General features: G+C 54.0%; 7 protein-coding genes across 7 annotated transcripts; 5 read left to right on the top strand and 2 right to left on the bottom strand.

Annotated features, from left to right (window-relative positions):
• Positions 1-41: 41 nt before the first annotated feature.
• On the top strand, positions 42-1,289 carry EV422DRAFT_566824 (uncharacterized protein; the record flags this gene model as incomplete). The annotated part of the gene is made up of 6 exons (XM_053072479.1): positions 42-315; positions 382-517; positions 584-718; positions 783-906; positions 965-1,144; positions 1,230-1,289. 6 exons carry the CDS (start codon positions 42-44, stop codon positions 1,287-1,289), a joined length of 909 nt encoding a protein of 302 aa, XP_052926237.1.
• A 1,238-nt stretch (positions 1,290-2,527) lies between these two features.
• EV422DRAFT_505845 (uncharacterized protein) lies at positions 2,528-4,393 on the bottom strand (the record flags this gene model as incomplete). The annotated part of the gene is made up of 3 exons (XM_053068516.1): positions 2,528-3,550; positions 3,622-3,886; positions 3,963-4,393. 3 exons carry the CDS (start codon positions 4,391-4,393, stop codon positions 2,528-2,530), a joined length of 1,719 nt encoding a protein of 572 aa, XP_052926236.1.
• A 438-nt stretch (positions 4,394-4,831) lies between these two features.
• Positions 4,832-11,139, top strand: EV422DRAFT_526745 (putative death-receptor fusion protein-domain-containing protein). Its single transcript, XM_053070172.1, has 3 exons — positions 4,832-10,301; positions 10,377-10,530; positions 10,598-11,139. The coding sequence occupies exons 1-3, from the start codon at positions 4,965-4,967 to the stop codon at positions 11,065-11,067; spliced, it is 5,961 nt and encodes a 1,986-aa protein (XP_052926235.1). The 5' UTR covers positions 4,832-4,964; the 3' UTR covers positions 11,068-11,139.
• On the top strand, positions 11,140-12,430 carry EV422DRAFT_526741 (uncharacterized protein). Its single transcript, XM_053070171.1, has one exon. The coding sequence runs from the start codon at positions 11,441-11,443 to the stop codon at positions 12,071-12,073; it is 633 nt and encodes a 210-aa protein (XP_052926234.1). The 5' UTR covers positions 11,140-11,440; the 3' UTR covers positions 12,074-12,430.
• On the top strand, positions 11,899-12,808 carry EV422DRAFT_430266 (uncharacterized protein). The gene has a single exon (XM_053067163.1). It carries the CDS (start codon positions 12,151-12,153, stop codon positions 12,637-12,639), a length of 489 nt encoding a protein of 162 aa, XP_052926233.1. The 5' UTR covers positions 11,899-12,150; the 3' UTR covers positions 12,640-12,808.
• A 1,132-nt stretch (positions 12,809-13,940) lies between these two features.
• EV422DRAFT_526738 (uncharacterized protein) lies at positions 13,941-16,911 on the top strand. Its single transcript, XM_053070170.1, has 8 exons — positions 13,941-14,275; positions 14,584-14,910; positions 14,995-15,122; positions 15,199-15,456; positions 15,519-15,632; positions 15,713-15,933; positions 16,030-16,172; positions 16,254-16,911. Exons 1-8 carry the CDS (start codon positions 14,084-14,086, stop codon positions 16,470-16,472), a joined length of 1,602 nt encoding a protein of 533 aa, XP_052926232.1. The 5' UTR covers positions 13,941-14,083; the 3' UTR covers positions 16,473-16,911.
• A 242-nt stretch (positions 16,912-17,153) lies between these two features.
• EV422DRAFT_526730 (uncharacterized protein) lies at positions 17,154-18,662 on the bottom strand. The gene is made up of 5 exons (XM_053070169.1): positions 18,402-18,662; positions 18,033-18,313; positions 17,743-17,955; positions 17,523-17,660; positions 17,154-17,456 (listed from the first exon to the last, which is right to left on the bottom strand). Exons 1-5 carry the CDS (start codon positions 18,457-18,459, stop codon positions 17,424-17,426), a joined length of 723 nt encoding a protein of 240 aa, XP_052926231.1. The 5' UTR covers positions 18,460-18,662; the 3' UTR covers positions 17,154-17,423.
• Positions 18,663-21,183: the final 2,521 nt, after the last annotated feature.

The following is a 21,183-nucleotide window of genomic DNA, read 5'->3' as shown; positions in this document are numbered from 1 at the left end:
TCCAAAAACTCTCAAACCAACGACAGCGACCGGCACAGGCAATGGAACCAGCTCTAAGCCCACATTCATCCAAAGGAATCCACTCCGTCACCGAAGCAGCAGACCTCTCCCGGCTATGGGTAACCATCACCTCAAACTACCCCGCCATCTTCCCCGCGGAAGACGCAACAGACACCGTCCACGAACAACTTTTGGGCTCCATTAGCAGCGCAAATGTTCTGAAAGGCGTTGCAGAACGAGACGATGCGCGGAGGGTGGTAGCGAGGGTCGTTCAGGAAGCTCAGGGGGATGTTGGGGGGTTTTATGCGCACGAAGGTATGTGGAACAGCACTTCTCCAGCAGGGGTTTTTATCTGATGGTTTTGGTTTTCGATGTGATCAGCGGCACGGCTATCCGATATTCTCCAAACAATGGGTCTCTCGAACGACAGGATATCGAAGACAGGGGAGGCGGATTTAGGTTCCCTGACGTCGCTGGCGATAGCTCTTGGGTTGGGAGACGACGTTGATGTGGCGAGGTACGAACCGAGCTTGTCTTGTAGGGATTTCGAAATCGTCATCTAAGCTCGCAAATCGGACCTCAGCTATCAAACTGGGCTCACATCGCTAGTCCTCGAGGAATTGGCGCTCGACCACGATTTGCAACAGCGGCGCACCACCTTGGAACAACTGGAGAAGCTGAACCGGAGAACTGAGGCAGCCTACTCGGAAGCCCACACGTATGTGCAACGCAGAACGCCTTGATCTTGGTGTCGCCCATCACTAACATCGGCGACATACCAGAACTGTCGCAAACATAGAAACCAACGAAGAACTCGACCGCCAACGAATCCGCGAACAGAAACGCAACGCGCACATGCTTCGCCAAAAGGGAGACGAATACCTCGATCGTCTCCAATCCTACGAGGTAAACCCCCACCCACTTGCCTTGACCCCCAATCTCCCCTAACCTTAAATCTCACCAGCACCGCATTCCCGCAAACGTCGACTCCTACTCCTACGGCGCCCTTGTAGACCTGAAACAAGAAATCGCAGACCTAGCCGCGGAAACAGAGAAGAAAGAAACGGCACTGGACGCGTTGAAGGATTTGCCGCCGGATATTACGTTGGCGAGGTTGAAGCTGGGGGAGCGCAAACGGGATTTGGTGGGTTGCTTCGCTTTCTAGGTGGCATTGTGACATTTGGGTTCTAAGGATACTGACTGATTGGTTCTTTCTCTTGGGGGTGCAGCGGGAATTGATTGATCGGAAACAGGCGATCTTACAGGGGATTGCGGGGTCGCTTGCGTGAGGAGTGGCATGGGTTGAGGTTCGATGACGGCGTACCCCCGATTGAACAACGGCCTGTCAGGTTATCCTCCTCTTCGTCGACTTTGTGCCCGTCGAATTCGTCGAGGATTCGGCGTAGATGAGGACATTTTTGGAAGGCCGTTTGGCTTCCCGAGAGTCTAGATATGGATTTTCAGACGTCGAAATAGAACGCTTCTCTAGGCGTATTCCAAAGACATTGTAAAATTTCAGCTTTGTAACCATTTTGTAATCATTCATTAACGTATCATTATCTCTCTTCAACACTCGCCGCTCCCAAGCTTACTATCTCACCCCACCCCCCTTCCTACTCTCACATCCCGTTCACCTTACCCATCCGACCCATCCAACCCAAGTAAGAAATCAACCCAAAAAGAGTGTCTAATAAAGCGCAAGAAAACAAGCAAACGAACAACATAACATAACAGAGGGCGCGCAAGCCCAGAAACACCATTTCTCTCACACATTCTCACTCTCTTCTATCCCAAAACTGTCTTTGCTTCACTCCCTTTTCGGCTTCACTTTTTTTCTTTTCCTTCTTTACGCGGCGCACCGCATCCAGGTCGTGGGGTGGTGCCTTACCTTGGGCATCTTCGATATTACATGTCGGTTGGTTATACATCGGTTGGCGGGGCTATGTAGTCGGTATGCGGTCGATATGTAACGCGGAGAGGGTATCATGACAGGTGGGGTGGTGCATGTGGTCGAAGGGGTAGGTATCCTGGGGTATCACCCCGTCGTAGCCGAAATTCCGACGCGGAGTATGTACGTGTCCGTCCACAATCGAAACAGCCGCCCAAAAAGCTATGCATCTCTGCGGGAGTGGAGGGTCTCATCAAAACATAGTCTGTTCAACAGACTGCTCTATCCCAATGAGCGCGCCGCCATGCATTTCACCCGGTGTTCCTCCTGTTTTTGTTTTGTGATGATCCATCGAGGTCGTGGAGGTCACAGAGGTCGGAAGCCACAAAGCGCGGGTTGGAAAGTTGAGGTTCGGGTGTGGTGTGCGAGTGAAGGTTCGGCGTTCGGAAAGCAAGAATTGTGCCACATGCAATGAAAAAGGGAAGGAAAGGAAACAAAAGAGAAGGGAGAGGGGGAGGGGAACCGGAATTAGTAGCGCGAGAATCATTTCGCGAGGTGGAACAGGAAAAACGCAAAAGCTCGCGACACCCCTCCAACCATATGGCCATTTCTTTCTTTTCAATAGACTGCGCAGTCCGCCTAGCTTGCTGCAAAGTAATAGGTTACGAGACACTCTCGGCACCCCAACCCTTTTTTCCCGTATTGCTCTCCATCCTCTTCCAGATGCTCTCCCGTACGCTCTCCACACCCATCACACGACCACCCCATACCAACCCATACGACCCATATACGCACCGGTGACATCCACGCATCCTCATAAATCACCCTCCTCCTCTTCCCCGTATCCCCATTCACCGTCTTTCCACCACCCTCCTCCGTGCTTATCGTGGTCGTGGGCGTCGACGGTTTAGGCGCAACCTTGGCAACAATCTTCTTCGCGCTCGTGATTTTCCATGGGTGCGTGTCGAGTGAGAAGCCTGTTGTGGGTGTGCTGGCGGATAGTGGGCGTTTTGTTGTTGTTGTTGTTGTTGTGGTGGTGGTTGGGATGGTTGGGATGGTTGCGTTGGCGGGTTTACCTGGAATTGGGGAAGAGACATGGTTTGCATGTGGTGTCAGAAGATCGATATGTTGGAGGTTGCGATTCCCAAGGTTGGCTCCTGAGCGTATACCGTTAGTTATTCCATTCTGGATTGAAGAAGGTACGTGGCCGTTCCGTTGTTGTTGTGCAGTTATCGTCGCCGCATTGACTCCATCCGCGCTGTCTACAGGCGTAACTCTCTTCACCGTTCCCACAGCATTGCTAACCCCATTCGTCGACAAAGGCGGCGGAGGAGGTGCAGCCCCATTCTTTCCAGCATATCTTGCCAGGAACCTCGGGTTGATGGCTATACGCGGCGCAAGGGGCACGCCCAACTCTTCCGCCGGGCCAGGCCGTGGTCGTTTGCCGCCGCCGAGCGGGTGGTGCGGGACGAGTGCTGATAAGGGCTCTTTGCGTTTGCGGGAGGCGGGGTAGGGAATGTTTTCGGGTAAGAGGGAGGAGAGTTGGGATGGTTGAGGATGGCCGTTGGGAAATGGTACCTGGCCATCCGACCATTCTTGTGGATACGGGTGAGGAGGGTTGGGGGGTCCTTGAACGGTGCCATTTGATACGGGGGATATAACCTAAAATCGCAATTTCAATCAGCTCTGCTGTCCAAATGATCCCTTCAGTGCACACCGAACGTTGAACGTACCATGTCACCCGCCTCATCCTCATCTTCCGTCAAATCAATGACAGACGGCCCATTGGAACCTAAATCTTCTGAATTTGATTGTTTTCCCAGAATCTGTCCTCCCAGTCCTTCTTTCGACCCTCGTCGGACAGCTTCCGATACGCGATGGTACAGAGCCGGATCAACAGCTGCTACGGCGTGCATTCGCGGGTGCACCCGGGATTCCATGGCGGGATACGCACCGCCGGGGAAGTGACCATGGGCGTCTCTTGATTCCGGGTCATATCTAAATGAAAAAGGGAATTGTCAGTTCCACAAGCACGATTTACGTTCCAGATGATCCCCGAATCTTGATCACTCACAATGCGTCGGGTATGGAACTCCTGCGTCCATTCAGTAAATGTCCCGCATCTCTCTCATGTCCAGGATGTCCAGGATGCCACATCGGCGGTCCATAAGGGCGACGACCACCAAGGACGTCACCCGGCCTTCCTCCAATAGACTCAGGCGGCGAAAGTCGACCGTGGGGCGCGAAATGCATATGCGCCGCTTGCAAGTGCTGCTGGCCCGGATGATGGGAATGTGGCCGTAAATGCGCTTCATATGGTGTCATATACGGGTGTCGTTGCGGGGTAAACGCCCTGTGAGGATGGAACGCCGCAGGTGGCGCGGCGCCTGCACCATATGCGCCGGCGGCGCCTGCTGGAGCGGGAAACCTGTAACCGGGCGCTATTCTCGCTGCTTCTACGTAGTTCGGGTAGGCGTGCGTAGGCCCGCCCGCTCGGTAGGCCATGATGGTGGAGAGTTTGCAGGTTCAGATGAGAGGTGTTCAGCGCTGGGATAAAGACAATACGCGGTGGTTGAAATTGGGCGTCACACTCAGGAACTGCTAAAGGCGTACAATATGCTACTCTTCGAATGCGCTGCGAATTGCCTCCGTTATCGCTACTGGTAGTCTGAGAGGCCTGCAGCGAGTAGAAAACAGACACCTGGGGTGAGCGTAGTAAGTGGGGATGCGATGCAGGTTCCTGGGATGGTGTTCATTGGCGCCTCCGCAATCCGCAATAAACAAGCGAAGTGTGACGCCTGTTTAATGGAGGGCACGGGATTGCCGAAATAAACCTTGTGTGGCGCACGGGAGGCTTGGGTGCTTACGTGAGCCGTCGACGGGAAGGTCCTACTGTCTGGAAGTGTGGAAGTGTGAATTATTTAGTACGTACTGTACTTTGCAGTCTTATTATCCGCCAAGCTTGCTTGGCAAAGGCCGTGTGCCGGAGGACCAGTAGATAGAGTTAGAGAGCATAGCCAGAAAGTGTATATTTACTCTTACTTTTGTAGTTGTATAGCCCTCCCTGCGAATTCCCATGTCAACGATAAGGTCAAAGACGCACGACGTCTCCGGCAGGAACCTCGAGGCCTGGAGAGGAATAGTAGATGCTTTCAAACGTCGGAGAAATTCAGCCTCTACAACGAACAAGCACCTAGATACTTTGGTGGCTTTGCTCGACTCGGCGCTGAAGCCGTCCCAGAATGCCGTTGCGCAACTGAGTGCGTTCAGACGAGTAGGAACTTCAATAGGAAAAGCCGCGCAGGATAAGGAAATAACGCAAACCGACCGTCTCGAAGTGTATCGCTTTCTAGACGAATGCGTACTACCAGGGGCTTTGGACCGCCACTTCACGCCGTCCGCCACTACCGAGGCTTCTTTCAGAGGTGCTATCTTTGCCCTCTTCGTCAGGTCGAATGAATATGTGGATCAAACACCCCCCGAGAATCTTGCATCTCGGTGGGATCGCATGTTGGCTCGCTCACGGTTGCAGAATCGATACGGGGAATTCCTTAAGGAGTTCGGTTCGTGCTCAGTGGCGTCCGGGCAAGATCCAACCATCTTGACGGGTTACTGTGCCGTCGTTCTCGCGACACATGAGCGGAATGTCGCCGGAAAAGCGATTTCGCTAGAGACCTACGAGGAAACGCTGGTCGTCCTTGTTACACATCTGAATGAGCTCATTAGGCTCATCAACACAGCGAGCTCGACGTCAGACCAATCCTTCGATGCATCTAATGACCTTCATCTCAATGGCACCCAATCTACCTGTGCGGATCTGTTGAAGACGATTACTGCCCTTCTGTCTCGCTTTTCGGAAGCGGTGCACACGACTATGCAGGGCGGAGCAGGGACGCGAGATGGAAACGAGACGATCCGAAAACTCCTGGATGCTGCTGTAACCATTTGCTTCACGCCAAACTTTTCAAGAGACGCACAGTTCATGGCCGGCTTCCTGATTGCCAGTCTGCTCTACAACACGAGTCCGGTAGGAGCAGTACAAACTCTTTTTGGAACCGGCCTATCTCTTGCGATCCCAGCCCACGCTGCCAACAAGCCGGTTTGGTACGAGGACGAGCGGTGGGACTACTCCACATTATGCATTTTTCGCGGACTCTTGACGACGTTCAATGAGCGCGATATGTTCCTCACCGTACCGAACAGTCAGCAGAACGCGTTGACGTTGATCCTGGAGAAGACCCTACGAGTTTGCGATTCCTCATCTGACGCCGCGACCCGTATCCTGGCCTTCCAGACCCTAGCGGCATGGCTCACCGCCGCTCGCAGCATCCTCGCCGGCAAAACTGCCGACGCAACACAAGATGAATTGACTCAGGTCATCCAACTGATCCATGCGTCCACGTCCGACAAGATCTTCGCCTATGTCTTCAACGGCTGGGAGGACCAATGCGACGCGCTGCAGCATAAACTGAAAGACGTCCTCGACGCCCTGCTTGATTTGCTGCATGTCGGCAGCCTTTCTGAAACAGCAAAACCGCACATCGAACACATGCTGCACGCCCTCCTCAACGCAGACTGGCACCGCAAAGTCAAGTACGATCTCCTCTCCTTGATGCTATCAAAGGTTCGCCCGCACACCATCATCCAACTACGATCCAAATTCTTGGACAACTGCTTCGAAGTCATGACCAACCCCATGCTAGCGAGCCGCGTCACGGCGTTCATCAACAGGTTCCTGAAAGATGCGTTTGCGGATATACCCAAAGACCAGCGGAGGAATCGCCAGGCCAACGAGTTCTGGGTAGCACCCGTCTGTCGCGCGTTGACCAACCAGAACCAGGTCGTCCGCAAATTTTGCAGCGAGAATATGACAACGCTGGTTATGAAGGAAAACCCGGCCTCGTTTCCATTGATCCTCGACACGTTGGAATCCTACCGGCTATCAGATACCTCGACAACGAAAACGTCGTTCAGTTTACACGCAACCATCGCAGTTTCCAAAGCCGCGCGATCCCTCGACCTCATCAAAATCGACGCCTTCCTCGCGGAGAAGGGCGATATGGTCGACCAAGCCATCAGCCACCCGGACCCCAACCTCCGCATCGACGTCCTCGCCCTGCTGTGCGAAGCCCGCCAGCAGACCGCGGATTTCAGCTCAGAGGAATTACGAACACTCCAGCAGTTTCTGCTCATCAGCCTTGACTCGCAGTCACCGGAATTCAGACAACGTGTGCAGACCCATCTTGTTAAATTGTTGCGACGGCTACGACGCGCCATGTATGCGAATTGGAGGGACTACCTCTCCCGGAAAGCCTTCATTGATCACTCTGAGGAAGTCGGTGACTGTCCACCGAACTTATCCGAGATGCGAACAGCGGCAACCGAGCTACTAGCAAAACTAGACATGAAACGAGACTTTGTAAGATGGCTAATCGATACAACCGTCGCCTCCCTCTTCCCCGGCTGCTCCTTCCAGCGCACATCCAGCAACCTCGCCCTCATGTCCACCATCTTCGACTCCGAAGACACCGCCATCGACGTCACCGCGAAAGTCACCCTCGCTGATATGCCGGATTACCCCGTCCTAGGCACCCCCCGCACGGTCCGGGCGCTGATTGGGATCATTTGCAATGACACGTTCACGCCGAATAGGGAGCGTGCGTATGCGCTTTTGGTGAGGTTGCCAAGTCCGCTGCCGGGGTATGAGGATGCTGAGGCGGCGGGGGAGTTGGTGAGGACGGGGGTGGAGTGGGTGGCAAGTGTGAAGTCGCATCAGAGTGATACGGGGGCGATGGTTGTGAAGCTGGTGTTTGAGAAATATGTTAAAGCGCTTGGGTGGAGATTGTCCCTAACACGGGTTGGCGAAATGACGGACACGGGGAGCCACGACCCCACGATTTTCTTCGTCCGGCAGCTCGTGGGATTACTTACGCACAACATCGCTATCGCCAAACGCAACCTGTACCAAAGCGCAACAGCCTACCCAATGCACGGCCTCTTCCGCGCCCTCCACAACATCCTATCCGAGATCCCCTGGGCCTCTCCCACCGTCCATTCCCACACCATCGAGTGGAAATCCCTCGTCGCCGAGATCTGGGAGTTAGTCAGCACCGCATGTGAGGCCGTGCTGGCCATCTGCGCCGACGAGTCACCCGAGGGCAACCTCCCGGCGTCATTTGCGGATATGCAGAAAAATATGGAGGATGTGATTGCGGAGGCCGAAGCGGATGATGAGGAAGAGGAGGAGGGGGACACGAAGAAATCGGATGCGCAGTTGATGCTGTATGCGTGTTTCCATACGATTAAGGAAACGTCGGCGGTTACGCAGGCTGTTGTGTGTCGGGCACCGTTGCCAAAGTCGATGGGTGAGGAGGATAACGCTACGGCGGTGCTTACCTACGATCAGATCGAGTCCGCGGGGAATCTGCTCCGGACATTGTTGGGCTCGATTCGACACAGGGGTGCATTTTCGGCAGTGCACACCTCCTTCGCAAGTCTCTGCGCCACCCTCCTATCCTCCAACCAATCCCAATTGATACACCTACCAGAGGCATGGCTCAAGCATTTCCTCGCGCAGGTCGTCTCAGTCGACACCTCCATAACCCGCCGTTCCGCCGGCCTTCCTCTCGGCGTCCTAGCTGTCATCACCGGCGCCCCACCCACCTCCCGCTCCTCCCTTCTCAAACTCACCTTTGCGCGTCTCTTCGCCATCGCAGCCCAACCAGTCCCCGCCGACGCCAATGAGCGGTTGGATTTACCCCAAGTGCATGCCTTCAACGTGGTCCGCGCCGTGTTGCAGGACGCGACATTAGCACCGGATTCACGACCGTTTCTGGGACAAGCCTTCGAGCTGTGCGTGAACGGGTTCTCGTCCCCGTGTTTCCCCGTCCGCAACTGCGCCGCGATGCTGTTCAGCACCCTCGTCAACAAGATCTTCGGGACCAAAAAAACAAAAGACGAGCAGCATGCCGTGAACGCCCTGACTGCGCGGGAATTCTTCGCGCGGTACCCCGCGTTGCACCCGTTGCTGTTGAGGGAGTTGTCGGCCGCGGCGGAGTTGTTGGAGACGAGGGTTGCGGTGCTGCATCCGGCGTTATACCCGATCCTCATGATCCTCGCGCGGCTGAAACCGTCAGCAGTGGACGACCCGGATGTGCCCACCACGACATCTCTGACGCCGTTCAGACCCGTCGTGGCGCGCTGTGCTGCCGCGACGATCTATAAGGCGCGGGTGATGGCCGCACATGCGTTTGCGCCGCTTGTGCAGTCGGAGACGGTCGTTGGGGTTGTTGAGGGGCTGCTTGCCCCGTTGTCGTCCCCGGCGGGAAGGATTGGACCGGGGCAGCAGAACGCGGTGCATGGCGCGTTGTTGCAGGTACAGGCGGTGATGAGGTTGCATCTTGCGCAGCGGGTTGCGAGGGCTGGGGTGAGGAGGGAGGCGATTGAACGGTTGCCTGTGGTGTTTGGACGGATGAGGGGCGTGGAAACGGGGATGTTCCCGTTGACGAGGGAGTTGTTTACGGGGCTTTTGACGGAGTTTTTCGTGGAGGCTGTGTGGGTTCGTGGTGGTGCCGGTGGGGAGGAGGAGGAGGATTTGTCGAGGATCGCGGATGAGGCTTTTGCTCCCCTACGGCAAGCGTTGCTGGAGTCGGGCCTGCCTACACCTGCGCATGAACTCAGTCATGTACTGTCACCGTTGGACTACGCTATTCGCCGCGCGCAAGCCACCCAGCTGCTCAAACTCCTCACCACCTCACCACGCACCGCATCAAGCACGGCCACGACGACCGCGACTATCATCCGGCTCGTGACTGACGCTGATTATGATGTGCAGCTTGACGCGTTGGGCTTCGTGGCAGAAATCGTAGCGACCAACAATCAGGATATAGGGATAGAAGTTGACCCGCTGGTGATGGCTCTGAAAGGACTGGTATTAAGCAAAGCCCCAGGCCTATACTACCGAGTCCGAACGGAATCCGCCAGCCTCCTCGTACGCTTATTCTCGCGCTACCACGCTGCAACAGCCGACACAGAGTCCTTCGCAACGGCCGTCACGACCGCCCTCTTGCTCCCCTCCTCCTCCACCGCCCCCGCCTCAAACATCACCTCCGCCGAAGCCTACCTCCCCCTCCTCGGCGCCCTGTATGCCCACCTCCCCACACCCACCCCAACCCTAATCCGTATTCTCTCCCACTGGACGCGAGACGACCAGCCCCTTAGCGTGCGGTTGGCTGCGGCCGAGTGTCTAAGACTTATGCGGTTAGCTCATATTGTTGAGGGGGGGAAGGAGGAAAGGGAGGAAAGGCTTGTGGTGGATCTGTTGTTTTTGCTGGAGCGGTTGTTGGAGGATGATGACCCGGATGTGAGGGAGGTGGCCGCGGAGGTTGTCAGTGGGGAGGTTTTGGGGGTGAAGGTATGTTTTGTTGTGATTTGAGTGTATTTGGCGTATTGAGATGTAGGGGCGGTGATTGACTTCAGAATTTTGCAGCAAACGGTGACGGCGGCACGGTGTCGATTGCTGTTGGGACGGTACCTCGCGACCCGCAGCTGGACGCATGCGTCTACGTCCAGTTATGTGGTGGAATGTTTCGCCGGGTTATTGCTAGGGCCTAGTGCGAGTGCGGAGGGGCTGGCTGCGTTTGGTATGTCTGGTCAATGCTTTTCCTGTTTCTCCGGTTTGTTTTCCCCCCGCTTACACCCCTCTTTTAGAATCTGCGATCATTCCACCCGCACAAAACAAGCCTACTAAAGACTCGACCGGTACACCCTCCCCCATCCTCTTCGCGAAAGAAGCCGCCAACCCTCGCCGCGAACCCTTCGTCGACGCCTATATCGCCTTTGGAAGTCTCACCGCCTTCCTGGCGCGCACATCATCGCCACCATTATCGCACCCACCACCCGCGTCCCTCCCATCCTACATCTCCTCCCTCCAATCCATCTTCCACCGCTTCCGCCAACACAATCGGAAAGCAGACCCCCGATTGACATTCGACCATGACGTGTTTGCCGCGTTGGCGCGGTATGTGCTCGCTGTGCGGGTGGTTGCGGCGTGGCGAGGGGAGGAAGCGGATACTCGGGAGGTGGTGGAGATGTTTGAGGGAGGGGAGGTGCATCCGAGTTTGGTGGCTGTAGTGGGGGATTGTAGGGTTACGAGGGAGGTTTGTACGGGGAGTTTGTGAGGTTTGGGAGTCCTTAGGTGAAGCCCAGGATTTAGAGGTTGACTAGTACTCTGGCGTATTTGAGTGTGGTTTTGTTTTGTGATCAAATGCACTAATTCGAATTTGGGACAAAGGGGATTTCTACATCACATATACCGATCAATGAAAGAAACTATACGAGTTTCACGCCGTTCGATCAGGACATCGCCAAGATGGATGCCCACTCTTCGTGCTTCCTTGCAGAGTCCTGCAACTCCTTGCCGCTGTCCGCATCCGCGATGTGTCTTTCTCCAGGTTGCAGTGTTGAAGTCCTAGTCTACGTGCTACATACGTGCTATGGCAAAAAGAGTTTCGGCTAAACGGTGATCGAATTTTGGGTCCGCTGAGCAGGGCCATGAGAATGCCAAGCGGTTCCTTTTGTTTTCGTTTACCGATGGTTTTTATAAGTTACTTTGTCGTCCAAAAAAGGGGAGCCGCCGGTGATTTGCTTCCACCCGCTCACTCATCGGTTCTTCAGCTATTATCGAGAAACAAAAAAAGCTGTAAGGACAAATCCGCCCCATCCACAGCCTTGATTCTCTCAACCCGCAACAAAAGAAAAACGACCGCAGAAAAACACATGATGCAACGCACCTTCTCCAGCACCTCCCTCTGGCCCGCACCCACCCTCCTCCCAAACCACTTCATATTCCTCTCCCGTCTCTCCTCCGTCCCAATCCCACCCTCAGCAGCCTCCATCTTCCGCAACGTATTCTTGACACCGGCGACACGCATCCGCTCAACTAACGCGGCGTTGGCTTTGAGCGCAGCGCGGGCGGATTTGGCTTGCCGTTCGGATTTGCGGAAGTTCAGGGCGTGGGCTGTTGTTGAGGTTTTTTTTGGAGGGGCGGGCTTTTTTTTGGTTATTTTTGAAGAGGTCGGGTTGAGGGAGGGGTCTGGTGGTGGGGCTGGGGCGGAGGCTTTCTTCAGGGAGCGTTTTGTTGAGGTTTCCTTTAAGAGGGTGTCCTGTTGGTGGGTTGGGAATTAGAAATGGAGTTTTAACATGGAGGTGACACTCAACGATATGGGTGGGAGGTGGCCCGGGGATAGCCTGCATCCGGAAACATGGAGGGAGGACTTACCACCGCTTTGCGTAGTTTCTGCGACATGTTGAGTGTTTGCTTGTGTTTGGGGGCGGTAGCGAGAAGGGGAGGGCTTTCCGGAAGGGGCGACGGGAGAAAAGGGAGCGCGGCCTCTCGTAAGCAGCATTCGCATCACACTCCGACCCCCCTCGTTGTCCTGCTGTACTTGCAAGCCCAACCGGGACAGTCGGGCTCCCCAACCTACAACGGGCGATTGGGGGAACTACGGGGCGATTCCGATGGGGAGAGCAGTTATGATCTTCCGGCTCGACGAGCGGCATCCCCAGCGCGACAAGCGGCACCGGTAACCCAACCTACTCCACAAACTAAAGATGTGAACAGAAAACCGCGCCTAGGAGCCAGATTCCTACCATACGACGAAATTATAGAGAAGCCCACAGCCACCATCCGTGGCTTGCCATCAGCCTCAAAGAAGATATCGAACGGTTCCTCTTGTTTGAGGCCTTCATGAAGGAGTCGAAGAGGCAACAGCATCGGCGCCACCCGTATCACCATCATCCACAGCAACTCCCCTGCTCTGTCTTCCGACTCTTATTACATAGCGACAGACGCTATATGCGTTGATATGGACATTTTGATCGGATGGGAGCACTGGGGGAGGGGGACGATGCGGGGACCGTGGGGAGGAGCTTCTATGACCCTTGATAAACATTTTGTATTATACATGTCCTTTTGAATATATTATCATTTTTCCAACCTCTACACCAAGAGTCTGAGTGAATGAAGAGACATAGGCCTACTGAACAAATCGATTCATGGAGTTTTTCCCGCGACATTGATGAGGGTAACTTCAACGCCGTGCATTAGGGTACGTACTCAGTGTATGCAAGGCGGCGGGGAGTGGTATGGGGTTCGTCGTCCCGCAAATCGGCGCGGAGTGCTCAGGATACCGCCGTGAGTCTGCTGGCCAGGACGCATCAGCGCCTTGAGGTTCAGTGGATCCTTTCCCTCAAAGAAAAGGCTTTGGTCTTTCTCGTGACGCCGATGTCGCTTCCTTTTTTCAACACAGCCGCGGGAGATGCTCAATGCCACTGCCCAAGCGTCCAAACAGCATCGGACCGCTGCACCCTGCGGCCTCGACAGCGTCTAGGCATTTGGCTCAGCCTCGCTTCGCTCGGCCTCGCCAAACTTCCGCTCTCGGTCGTTTGACCGTGCTGCAGTCGCCCCTCAGAACACTGCCACTTCTTCACAGCACGTACTCGACGAAGTTGGCCCAGCCTCCAGGAAAGGAAGTTTCAGACTCCTGAGGAGCAGGGATGACCTTAGGGTAAGGTCACCGGGGCTTTCGGACATGACCGCCAAAAACAGCCATCCAAAGTCCTCGGAGCCACGCCAGTGCGAACTGCGACAAATGTAAGCTAATGAAGTCTGGTGTCTCTAGCTAGCCTGGCCCGGCAGGTCTCACGATCAATAACGATTCCCCGCACTCAACCCTGTTCTTGGGGACATGCACATAGTTGATAGGTACTGAAAGCTCGAAGCCGCGCAAACCACATCAGACCCACACATGATGGCAGGGGTTGGGTATCAAGCTTTGATTTTCTCAGGTCCATGTACAGACACTGCTCTGGATAGGGACCTATGCGCTGTCCGGGGAAGCAGACATAGAGATCCAAGTCGCAGTTGAGGATAATCTAGGAAATGCACTGCCATACTACACGTACATACATTTAAAGGTAGGTCTTCCAAGCTGGACGATGGTAGGCGCGTCCGAAATGTCCGAATAGGCCCTCTCCGCTCCTCAGTCCTCGCACCCCAGTCGCACCCTTCAATCTGGACTGAGGCGTTGACCCCGTTGACCCTGGTGCAATCCCTAGCATCGTCGGGCCAGCTCCAGCACGCACGTACATACATATAGACACCCATAGGTGCCCTCTGCTCCTTGGTATAGCGCCATGACGGACCAGGACATAGTGAACACGTTCTTACGATCGGTCAACAATGGCTCCTTCACCACGTCCTCTTTCTTTCAGCATTTACAGGATTCTATTCCCCTTTCTGATCTATACGAGAAGTCCTTCAACCACTGGATAAGCGTGCTCGACAGATGGATCAAAACTATGGCACCGACCACAACGCGCATTAAGGTACGTCCACTCTTCTGGTCTGAGGATTCGACTGTTCCGTTGGGCAATGGGTGAGGAGCAGCCTTCGAGAGCTTCGTCCTGCTCGAAGGTGATGAGCTTCGTCCTGCGCTCCTCACTCAATGCCGGAACAGGCAGAGTAGGCTGAAAAGAGAGTGCAGCCTTCGAGAGCTTCGTCCTGCTCGAAGGTGATGAGCTTCGTCCTGCGCGCTCTCTTCGAAGCCATTTCTGCGGAATCCTAAATCAGATCGAATCGGTGAAAGTGAAACCCTCCTTCGTCTCTTTTTTGTTCCTTCCCGCCTCTTATACAGGATGGCGATGCGGCGCAATTCGCCAAGGACAGGAAGGCGTTCGAAGTTTCCGTAAAGATCGCACAGATGCCGGAAGTGCTAGACCAATATGAAGAAATCACACCAGCAGCACGGACTGTACATGCCAATGATCTGAAGCGGCGGATCGAAAGATTGGGGGCACAACATGGGAGAGAAAACCAGAAAAGGCCGCGAGGAGAATCTACCCATGAAACACCAAATGCTGCACCACTTCCGCCGTACGTAGAGCAGGAAGAAAGCAATGACGCAGATATACCTGGCTTACGAGAGATGTTGAATGGGGGAGACGTGGAATGCGCCGACGACGTAAGTTAACGAGGAGAACATGACCGTGGTCGAGGACCGGATATTTCGAATTCCGGCAATGATTGACCTTTGGCACCTACGCAGCTGAGGATTGGAGAACGTAGTTTGAACGTATCACATATCATCAGGAGTGTTGTCCGCGATATACTTCTTGATGAACAAGTTCCCCTTGAGGCACAGGTGTTCTCACAGTACAAAGTACTAAGAGCCATGTAAGATCTAACAAATTCGCAACAGCACTAATGGGACAGTATCCGATCCAGGTAAGATTGCTGACATGTCTCTTAGCTCTCTCCGCAAAGGACTCGTATTGCAGAAGGTTCGCCCTGGGCCGTACAGTCGTTATATCACCCACAACGACTGGGCGCATCTTTACGAAGCTGTAACCCAAGGGGACACTCTTTGGGCGGCGACTGCTCGTCCCGCATCCTCAGCTCTGGCGTCGGCGAGCAGCCTGCTAGAGACCTCCATTCTCGCCGGCGATGAGGACGAAAGCCCCGAATTTCGGGATATCGCACGGGACTATCGACAGTGTTTGGAGACGTTGTGAGTGCCGGCTTTGCTTGAATCTCCGTCCCTCAGGTCGTATTCTCAGATGGTCGAGGCAGATACCCCCATCTATCGGTAGATGCGCCTGGTCCAGAAAGCGAGGCAAGCTTTACTGCCAAATTCTGCAGCCCGCACTTCAATCGCCTCGCAAAAAAAATTTGGCGGATCCAATAGTAGGGCTTGCATCATTTTCTGTTACGGTGAAGTATGGTTTGAAACCGACTAGAAGATGTGGTTCTGCCGCCCCTTGCAGTGACAGCACGATGAACGGGCGAGCTCGACCAGATATCACTCTGTCTGCGCAAGGTCGACCTCTCTGGCTTGGCGAGCTGAAATCACCTTATGCCTCGAATCACCTCCGCCGCCTCGAACTCGCCGACGGCCTACTCCGTGCTTTGGAACATCTGAAAAAAGATGTAGCAAAGTACGATTGGGGCGATGACATTCCTAGTCTGATGACTTGCATAGCACCGGGTGCGTTCCCCCGGACTCAATGTTCTGATGACCCTTAGTTCCGCCTCGTCTCACCTTCAGCTGCCCGCCATTTTTCGGTCCTGACGTGTTTTGCAGACGGCTTGACGTTCTATCTCTACCGGATCGAGATTCGCTATCCTGTCTACCTGTTCGTCCAAATCGGCATGATTCCCATTGCAAATTCTCTCGAGAACATCGCGAATCTTCCACGGTGCCTCATGGCGGTTGACGAGTTGAAGGTATGAAGGAAACATTCTCATCGGCGTCGCCATACCGGCATATATGCTGATGAAACCATCACCGATACCAAAACCAAATAGAAAATGCTGGAAACCCACTGGACCAAGATTGAAAAGCATCGACACCGCCACGCATTCGAAACCCGCGCTGCGGTACCGCTCACCCCTAACAATGTGAAGCTGCTCGCGGCGCTGCGGACGGTATATCCCGAAGCGGTCTCTCCAATGAAGTTGGTACGAAAACCATCGAAAAAGAAGCTGAAAGACGGAAAGGACAGTGAGGAGCAGGAGGAGGAGTAAACCAGGTTTGGAAGGGGCGTACATTTTGGATGCGAGGACATAAGTGAGGACACGGAATGATCAGGCGTAGAAGGAAACAAACGGCGTGAAAATATGGATGTATATGAGCCAAGCCCGAGGGACGAAGCAGGGTATGATTGACCTTTGGATAGCGCTATATAATACACCTATACACCTATACACAGGTGTGCAAGGTTTACGAAGCAGCTGTACACGCAATCTTCTTGTTGAACATAACGGGGACCTTCCTTTGGGAGGGAGGATGCAACGGGCGAAGGCAGGACGGAAACGGAGGAAAGCGACAGCGCGTTTCCGACATGTCGAAATCCCGTGGGGTGGATTCGAGAGCCGGATGGTCTCGCAGTTCTCTTTCGGCGCGTCCTATCTAATAATCGAATATTCCTCGCCGGATTGATAGAGCATTCTTAGGCGACCTCCATCTACATCCGCCTCCTAAAAATGTGGCTGAAGCGCAGACTGAGAGTTATTGAACTTCGAGACTATGGACCGTTTAGCGCTGGCTCAGGCGCGCCGATGCTTTGGCTTCGGCAGCAGCGGATCTCGTTCCTCCCAAGTGACGAACGCTTAAGTTCCTTCCGCGCGAAATAACTTACAGTTAGGGTTACATGCACGAGTTAGGGTTGCTGCACACACAGCTCAAAAGCCAACAAGCGTTCGTTGGTTTGGAATACGGTATATTTGTTCCAAGCCCATAAAATGTACGAGAATCCATATCCGCACGCTCGAACCCTACTCAGCGCCAGGTGCTAAAAACCACCTAACCATATGTAAAACACATGAAGCCCTCGGCTCCTGAATTGTCGTCCATTTCGATGCCCATAATGGCTCGGAACCAATTGAAGGCAGGGCGGCTCAAAGGGGACATGGCTATAGAAAGCATCGACGGAACACCACAGAGGCATCACAAAGTTAATCATACATTCTTTTTCTCTAGACCTTTTGTTTCTTGGGTTCACCGGTAGGCTGACGTGAAAGATGTCGAGTAAGTCCTCCCATACATGCTCGGTATCGTTTGCCGGGAGTCCATACCTCAGGAACAGGATTTCCAAATCGTTCCGCGCGTTTCCTCTTCTTCTCTTCCTCTTCTGCTTTGGCAATGAGTTTAGGGAGATCTTCATTCACGATTCCGAATTTCTCTTGACGCTTTTTGAGCACTGCCGGGTCGAGCTGGGAAACGGACGCGCAATGGCTATTTGATGAGTGCTCCAACAATGGCCTCAAGATACGCGTTTGCTACAGATGTGCATACCTTAACCGGTGGTAGTGCCGCAGCTGGAGCCTGAGCCTTGGAGCCTGATGCTGGCCTAGCGGGTTTCGCAACCTCTTTGGCAGGTTTCGCAGCGGCAGCTTGCTTTGGTCCTGCCGTCGTTGTCGTCTTTGCGTCTGCAGGGGCAGCCGGTTCGACAGGTATTCCAAATCGCTTTGCCCTAGCTATTCGCCGCTCTTCTTCCGTCATTGCAGCCTGCCAAAGATAGGAGGATGTTGAGCGCGATGAATACTTTCATGATTACGCCTCGGGGCACTCTTCCACGGACTTACCTTATCACCAGCTGGTGGCGCGTGTTGCCCGTCCGGACCCGTGATAGTTGGCGCGCCCGTGGGGGATTTGGCCGAAAGAGGCGTGGCAGTAGTCATCGTTGGCATCCGGATAGAGTCACTCTTGACGGGAGTGTTACTGATCTTGGAAGATGCGGTGGTTGTGGTGGTAGTAGTCCCAGATGGTGCTGTGGAACCCCCACTCGATTTCGCGAGGTGCTCCAAAAGTCGGGCGAGGAGATCTTCCTTCCTTCCAGTTGTGGGGAGGTTGAACTTTGCCAGCTCTGAGTGAGGAGTTGATTGTGGATAAGGACGTCCGAACGGAGGAAAAGAACGCGGAGCCTGAGAGTGAATCGTGAGGACTCTGCATACCTGTCTTTAGTTCGGGCACCCGCAGTTTCTTTGCGGCAGCTTCTGTGATATCTGTCATAGTCTATATATATACACGATAATGGGACGGGGGGGAAGTATCTGTGAGGGTGCTTGTCCCTAGAGACTTATGTATGGGTGAGACCGATAGGGGGTGGTGGGGGGGGTCGGTTTCCTGAGGGAGCGATCTTGGACAGGGGTCTTCTGGTCTTTGTGCGAACAGACGGTCTCGAATCCCACTGGACCCTGCGAGTCAGCAAGTGTTGTGGAACTCGTTACTTTAATTCTCCTTCACATACACCACTCGTTTTATAGACATTCGAACGGACGGTCTGCACACACCAGCTTTCTATCTGCGGGAGCTGTGCTGAATATAACACTCCCTCTCAGACTGCAGATCGAATTCAGTCGCAGTGGCAGTCGCGGTCGCATTGCATTCTGATCGTTTCGCTCTCAACTTCGCGATCGCTAGAGACAGCCCGGAATAGGGGCAGCCTCGCGGTTGGCTACGCTATCAACTTCCGCTATCGCTCGAGACAGCCCGGAATAGGTGCAGCCTCGCGATTCGCTCTTCACGTCACGATCGCTTGAGACAGCCCGGAATAGGGGCAGCCTCGCGATACGCTATCAACTTCCGCGACCGCTTCGCCGTCGTAGTCGTGGATGCCTCGGTAAAAAACCTCTCCCAGTCATAAAAACCTCCGTGAGGAAAAAATAGATCCTGGGAGTAGGAAAAGATGCGCATCGTCGTATCAGGCAACATCGGCTGTTCGGCGCAATCCTAGAGCGTGAACAAACTTCCAGTGTTTGTTTTCATCTAGGGATTTGGTAAATATATCCGCAACGTTGTCGTGCGTATTGATCTGAGTGACATTAATCGTTTTCGCATTCTCTTGACGGATGTAGGCATAAACCTTGGGCTCGATGTGCTTGGTTCTATCGCCTTTAATGAAGCCGTGGGCGATTTGGATGATGCATGTGGAGTTATCCTCGAATATCGTTGTTACGTTCATGGCAGGTGTTGCCTCTTCTCGTCGTAGATTCCACATGGTTGATCATCATCCGTAACCAAATGGCTTCCCGGGTTGCTTCATGTAGGGCGATGGTTCAGCGTGGTCTGAGGATGTTGCGACGACGGGTTGTTTCGTGGATCGGTGACATATTGCGGTTCCGCCGTGAAGAAAAACGTATCCAGTTTGCAATTTTGCGGTATGTGGATCTGAGAGGTATCCGGCGTCGGAGTAGCCAACCAAAGCCTTGTTCTCCTTTTTCTCGTAGAATAGACCGAGGTCGCTGGTTCCTTTTAGATACCGCAGAATGTTTTCACACCCATCCAGTGTCGTTGTGTCGGTTCTTTCGTCGAGCGGGCAAGACAGTGGACGGCGAAGGATATATCTGGACGCGTGCAGTTGGCAAGGTACATCAACGCTCCTATGGCGGCGGCATACGGTGTATCGGCATCTAGGACAGCCTCATCGTCATCTTTTGGTCGATATATATCCTTCTCGCATGTTGTACTTCGTTGAGGTAAGCGCGTTTTGCGCGGATGAGCGTTTTCCATGCCGAATCGTTTAATGATATTGTTCGTATATCCCGTTTGATGTAGAAGAATACCGTGTTGGGTGTGAAGGAGCTCTAACCCGAGGCAGTATGCAAGAACGATTACTAGCACCTAGCATCAACAGTCAACGAGCTTGGTCAACCAGCTTGTACAGCAGACTCCATGCGGCATTTTGGGGGTGGCATTCTGACGCCGCACCGGACATCCCCACTGTCGTGCGTCGCCTTCAGAGTCGATTTGATCGCATCGCGTCGGGCCGCTAACTGATTAAGAGGGAGGTTGATGACGCTGGCGCTTCAAACGCCAACGGCATTATAGAAAAAGGAAGTATGCACAGTACGTAGTACTATCCAGCATGCCATGACGCGCATGCCGCTTGTTCCCAGAGGAGTGGAGCGATCTTCTGCGTAGGGGTATGATTTCCACATGCAAGGGGGTCACAGGCCCGAACCCGTATAATCCCATTGCTCATGGTGTCGGTAGTAGACGCGTGGTGTCAAGGCGTCTGCTTTTTCCTTCTCCTTTGCTAAGGAGGAAGCGGATGAACAAGATGATTAGCCCGTGAGCCCTTGGACGAGGAACAGGCATCGGATGTGGGTCTTGATTTGGGAGACGAGGTGGATGGGGCGGGAGGAGAGGCAGGTTCCAGTGCAAGTGGAAGACGAGGAGGAGGAAGACGATATGTTTGCGTAGATTTGTGTGTGTTATATGCGGGCTTTCTTTGCGCGCTTTTGGAGTTTTGGATTTCGCGGGAGGGGATTGTGTATGGTACAGTTGAGTGGGTTCGAAGGCGTTGGAGCACCGCCACCCGGTAGAGATCTTCGAAAAGGTCTACTGACCGTGCGCTCGGCACCCGCTGTACTGCATCACGCATTCACCAAAAATTTAGACCATATCACGCACATCGTGTTTGAGCGTCGTAGAGGGGCAAACAGGCCTCCTCGATAGCGTCGCTGGGTCCTTCGATGCATTCATCTTGCGTGCGATAAAATATTGGGGGGCGGGAGGGAGGCGGGAGAACGTGTGCAAACTCCGGTCCAGCGCGGAAGAGAGCGTAGATGTAAATGCTGGGATGGGGAGGGACATCAAAAGCGGAAATGCCTAATTGGGTTATAATAATGAACAAGGGGAAAAAAGAAAATGTACTGTAAATAATGTGGGGGAATGGCAGGTTCAAACGTAAGTGTGGGGAACACCGCCTGGTGTCCAATTGGGGCGGACGGC

This window comes from Fimicolochytrium jonesii, assembly GCF_025526975.1.
Source record: "Fimicolochytrium jonesii strain JEL569 chromosome Unknown EV422scaffold_9, whole genome shotgun sequence".
Taxonomy (NCBI): domain Eukaryota; kingdom Fungi; phylum Chytridiomycota; class Chytridiomycetes; order Spizellomycetales; family Powellomycetaceae; genus Fimicolochytrium; species Fimicolochytrium jonesii.
The sequence above is the reverse complement of the archived record's forward strand: the minus strand, read 5'-3'. Positions and strand labels throughout refer to the sequence as shown.